Source organism: Cyphomyrmex costatus, unplaced genomic scaffold, assembly GCF_001594065.2.
Source record: "Cyphomyrmex costatus isolate MS0001 unplaced genomic scaffold, Ccosl1.0 scaffold30, whole genome shotgun sequence".
Lineage (NCBI taxonomy): Eukaryota > Metazoa > Arthropoda > Insecta > Hymenoptera > Formicidae > Cyphomyrmex > Cyphomyrmex costatus.
Window position 1 is genome coordinate 2,994,251 of NW_017277125.1, and position 6,000 is coordinate 3,000,250.

The 6,000-nt window shown below is 35.3% G+C and overlaps 1 protein-coding gene across 1 annotated transcript; it reads right to left on the minus strand.

The window, feature by feature from the left end:
* Positions 1–125: 125 nt before the first annotated feature.
* On the minus strand, positions 126–5,201 carry LOC108775483 (uncharacterized). The gene is made up of 5 exons (XM_018541865.1): positions 5,176–5,201; positions 3,470–3,694; positions 1,279–1,608; positions 859–1,125; positions 126–356 (listed from the first exon to the last, which is right to left on the minus strand). The coding sequence occupies exons 1-5, from the start codon at positions 5,199–5,201 to the stop codon at positions 164–166; spliced, it is 1,041 nt and encodes a 346-aa protein (XP_018397367.1). The 3' UTR covers positions 126–163.
* Between the last annotated feature and the right edge of the window lie 799 nt (positions 5,202–6,000).

The window sequence follows — 6,000 nt, forward strand, 5'->3', positions numbered from 1 at the left end:
CTTATATGCTGTACACCCTTAGGGTGCTATTTTATTCGTGCGTTTTTGTCATACGATCAATTTTTCAAGCCTGTTGATTGGCTATAGGATAGAGAGATCAGAGGATGTCTCTGTCCTGCATACATTTGTCGTACGATAAAAACGCACGAATAAAATAGCACCCTTAGTAAGGAACATTATCTCGTACGTAGGCCTGCTTTCGGTATTCATGATGTTGACATTTACCCCACCAGGATCGTTTCACGCATATCTTCTGCGGTTTCAGAATAAAGCACTTTGATTGGAGTACGTCGAAGAAGATTTTGCCGATAAAATCCGCCGATGCAGTCCCAGCCATTTTCAAACATGTGCGAAATCTGTATACAAAAAAATCTTAAATAAAAATAGTTGTAACAAGCGATAAAATTCATAAAATTGTTGCATACATCAATAATAAATTTTATGAAATTTGTTAACTAATATTAGAAATAACAGAAACAATTTGTATATAATATTTTTTCAAAAGAATAAGACTTATTGTATACAGTGAAAAAAAATCTTAATTTCAAAGAAATATTTCTTTGCTCGAATTAAAAGAAAATTATTTCTTTGAGTCAATGAAAATTTCTTTAAAAATTAAGATATTTTTTCAGTGTACAAAATATATGCACATTAAAAAACGTATACGTTAAATCATTTAATTGTATTAAATAAATCTAGAGAATATTTTCTAAACATTTATGCAGATCCTACATACATTCAATTATTTTCGAATATCGAGAATTCTACTTGTTTTTGTACTTAATCGCCATTTTCTCGCAAGCATTCCTTTATATAGATTATAGACCGTACTATTGAATAACTTCATTAATTACTAACCGCTCGTCACAAGCGCAATGCATCATGCTCGAAATTCTCCAATTGAAAACGCCGTATCGCGTCTCAAATGCCGGTATGAAAAAGGGACAAGATGTATCGTGTTTTCGGCAACAGGCATCAGCCATGCCGAAGCCGCCCAAGTTGGTATACTTGGTAGCACGGTCACCGCGACCGCACCATTGCGTTCCTGGTATCATGAATAATTCTCTTCGATTCCGACTTCGACTTCGCTTTCCGTTAGTCGCGTTCGTCGATTTTTCGTATTTCCTGTTACAAAGAAAAAGCTCGTTATACACTTCGATTCTACAATGGGCATCGCCTATATCTTATTGTTAGTTTCGCGCGGTTTACGTAAGCCGAGAGATCACGCGAGTTAGAGTCGACTAGGGGGAGAGTATACTGGCTCATCCTAGGTCATACCTATGTCGATATTGGGCCACGGCTTGGCTTCGCACTCTCGTTCTCATGCGATCGCATCGATGACGAAGCTCCGATGTCGACAACAGCCAAGAGAGGTCACGGGGTATCCTCGAAATGTCCTTACCGTCCAGTTGGAACACCTCGATCGACACCTCGTCACCGTCATCGTGATAACGATAGACATCGCGAGAGCTGGGTAAACACTCGCTGTCGCCCCACCACGCGAGCTTCTCGTCAATGCAGTCAGTCAATGTTTCACCGGCATATATCAATTGCAGCTTTCTGTTTGATTTACGAAGCCAGACTTGTCGCAGTGTCACATTTGTATTTCTATCGAGAGAATAAACGTTATTGTAATCTAATTAATTTTCAGTTAAATGCTATATATATATATGTCGAAGTAATATACAATAAATAGTCAAATTTGAGAAATATGTGTAAGAGCGAAATAAACTTTACGTTTATCTGTTGTCTCAAAAGTGATAGAAATTTCAGATGTGTATACTAATTTTGCCAATAGATTTATTTATGTCAATGCTGTATACGGATCTGTGCGCTTAATTTATGATATATATTCTAATATCGTAATAATAAAAAAATGAAATTGAATTTTCCCCAACAAATTATTCAGGCGATAAAAGCAAATTCGGAAAGAGAGGGTGGAGGCTGGGGGGCGGTTAGCGAAAAGCAGAGCGTGCACTTTCTTCACGACGGTAAAAGAGCTTTCGTCCTGCGTTTAAGTGCAAAGTGACGCTTCGTGGTTGTGGTATTCCGTGGTATCCTCGTGAGAGCATCAGCAGATGAGTCCCATCTAGGAGAGTAAAACAGGACGGCAACCTACCGAACTACGTTTAGGTCCAAGGCAAAAGGGGCCAATCCGATCCCTTATACGTAGAGGTTCCAGGACGTCCGCTTGTCGCAGAACCTAATCCTTGCTTACTTAACTTGCCGCTTTTCGGCTTAAGAGCTTGGTTGGCTTTGCGGTTACTGTCAACGAATAAACATGATAAATTGTATCCCCTTTTTTACTTTTCAATTCTAATGGAATAACAATTACATTATTGCATTTTATGTGCTATGAACTTTGTCGTTATTGTGTTTTATACGATCGAATCGTTTTCTCACTTTGTTCACTTTTACATCATTCTGTTGCCTTTTTTGTTGCACTTATAAAATGCAGGTGTTTTTTTTTGTTAGACATATATATTATTCATTCATTATTGGTATCTTTTATGTTACAATATTTTCTCTTTTTCCTTCCTCTTCCATTTCTTATTATTAAAAGAAAAACTACATACTTTTAACAAGAATATAATGCGCTTTTGAAATATATATTTTTTTTACACGTTTTTTAAACAGTTATATTATATCCTTACATAAATAGTCAAGCAAAGAAAATTCACGAAGAGTCCAACTTGTTATGTAATTTTTAACAACTGTTTAAATTGCATTGCAACTATTTATTTATATAAATATACAATTAGCATATATATAAATATTAACATATACATTTTTTTACTAGAAAAATAAAATAGGATTCACTCTTTACGTAATCCGGCAAAGAAGAAATAAAATGTATAATTTATTCATTCGGCTTGAGCATCGATTCTTCTCGCGAGCGTTAATACAGTCCATATTGTGCTAAAACTTATTACGATTGACAAGGATTCACCAGAGACTGTTCCATTAGATTGTATCGGCGTTCTTCGGAGCGATGGATGGCATTTGAAAGACCTAACCGGCGCTAAACGTATACATAACAGTCAAGCTTCCACATATTGGCAATAATGAAAGGCGGCATTGTTTTCGTGCTTGCCAACCACGAGTTCCCGCTTCAATCCTGCCGACTACATGTGGCAGAGGGAAGGGGAGCGGGACGATTATATAGGTGGGATAGGAAGAAGAGGTTTGCTTATATCCGAGAAAATGTTATTTCAGGAAAGAGGATAGTACAGGTTGCTACACGGCTAGCCCTTTGTTACTGTAAAAACACTCGACACGTTTTTCATGAAAGAAAGCATATATGATGTAAGCAGAGTAAGTAACATCAGCGAGTTCAGATTTCGATGTTAGATATACAACGAAGCAATTTGTTCGCGTTTAATTGCTCCGGGTCATAGCAAAACTATCTGACTTGATCTAACTGTTTTAATTCTATTAAGATGTAAGAAAAAGATGTGGCTATGCCCACCCCCAATTGACAATGATCTCCTTGACGCAGACTCCGGGCCACCGAATGAACCGTTCCCATCGTCCATCGGACAAGATCCTGATGACCGAAATACTGTGACTGGAAGACGTCCCGGTGAGTTCGGACGAAACATTCGATCGTGCAAAATATGTACCTTCTCGTGGTAAAGCTCCGACAGACGATTGCGTGAAAATCAACCCCAATGCTAGCAGCAGCATCGAGTACCTGTTCCAGAAAGCCATCAGGCTTTTGTAATATGTTTCAAACTTACGCAAGGACCTATCGAGATGACAGCGAAATATTTTTTAACCAAAGTGAAGATATATACGGAAACAAAAAATTAATAATTAATTTACAAAACTCTCTCCAATATGCAAAAAGAGACTTCGTCATCAATGTTCTCTATCTGAAAGTAATTATAAGGATGCCTTCTGTAAGCTAGTTGTTAATTATTTAAATGTGCTTCTACTACATCTTTTAAAGCAAAAAAATTTTTATAAACAGTGATTACATATATATTACTATTTAATTAATATTAATAATACTTTTATATTACATGTATTTATTTTTTTAATAAAAAATATAGCAGCTTTTTCCAAATTTTTGCAAAATGTTCCGAAAAATGTAAACATTATATAATAGTTTCATGAGTAATAATTTAAAAATTCGATAAAAAATTTAAAATTTATTATAATATATAGTATTTTAATTTACATACATTAATAATAATGTATCTATATACATATATCACAGATTTTTCAGAATTATAAAAATATTACATCAACTTTTTTTAAACCTTATATGTTTTACATTTTTAGAAAGTAATTTTCGAAAGTATTCCAGCAATTATATTCAAAAACTATAAAATAAAGTTATACAAGACGTAATATATTTACGGATATAAGATAACTAATTGCCTATTCTCGTTTAAAGATTCTTTGATCGTCATATACAAGGTGATCCAACAGAAACAGTATGTGTAGCTGAATAATAATTCTACTAAACATGAAGAAATTGAACACAAAACAATTTTAAAAGAATAATTGATGTAACATCAAAGAATGAATAAGACATAAGAAACATTTAAAAAGTATTCTTTCGGATAAACAAGTAAACGTGTTGATTTTAGAAAATTATTTGAAAGTATATAGGTAATAAGCGCTTAAAAAAATTCTTCAGTTATATTTGTTTCTTAAAATTACTTATATAAATTACATTTTTTTGTATTTTTGATTTAAAAAGAATTGTTCGATTCTTCTGTTTTATTAACCAATATTAATATTTTCTCTTGTAAAGTAACATTTAAAATCATAAATATGTAATTAGCTAATTAGTAAACTTGCGGGTTAATAAAAATGAAACAATATAAATGCGGAATTATCGATGCGAAATGTACTCGTATATTTACATTAGCGCGACATAACTTTTCGTGGTATTTATGGAAGTGCTGCCGCGAAAAGAACACATTATCTTTTTTTTTTTACATTTATCTGTATTTTCGATATTGCGAGTTCAAAACGATGATAATCTCATCCATTTTATGTAACTGAATATAATTCTCTTATTAATCTTAACTGTTATTATTATTATTATTATTATTACTGTTAGACATCGGAGAGTCAATTCATTTTAAAATTAAAATTATTCTTAAAATAGCCTAGTATTCTTTTAAAGTTGTATGAAGTAAACGACAAATAGGCTCATACCTCTTTGAAACACTCATCTGTACCATCCGAGATTCAAAAGTGTCGAATTCTTTCGATCTTCAATTACGAAGAGTTCGAATAATGCCATATGTATAGTTTCACATAACGCCGTCTCTCATGTGTATTCACTTAACTTCACACTTGCGTGTTTTTACGATCGTGTTCATTACCGTATAATTAAGGAAAGATTTTTAATTATATCGCAACAGTTTGAAGGATGAATCAACAATGAAGATGAACGATAAGCGGACACGTGGTGTCGCTTGGTATTCCTTAAGTATCACTAAGTACGACTTTATCATTTATTGAGATCAACTTATATCAAGATTGTTTATCGAGGAAAAAAAAAATTGAGATTGCTTGTTAAAAACTTATGTGTATATATTTCTTTTTTTTTTTTCCGTGCAATACTTTTTAACTGCACTCGATGTCACGCGACATGACGATCCAGCGAGTGTCAGTCCGCGAAAGCCAAGCATCAACCGGCCGTGCTAACAACTGGCGCGCTACGCTCGCGGCTCTCCCTTAAATACCGCCGAGTTGAGTTCGGGTGGTTCGGTTGTCCAGCAGGCAGTCACCTATACCACCTCCGTTCTGTCACTTACGGCCTCTCTTCTCTCTCGTCTCTCTTCGCTACCCTCCCCCGTCCTGCTTTACTCCACGTACTCCCTATACAGTCTACCCTACTCTCTCCGAGTTTCCCTCGTTTCCCTTCAGCAGCCTCTCCGCCGTTCGGACACGAACCAAACTCCACCCCCTGCCCCTTCTTCTTGTCCTACTGCTTCGCATCACCGGCGTCTACCGCCAACGAGCCGCGCGCCTGCC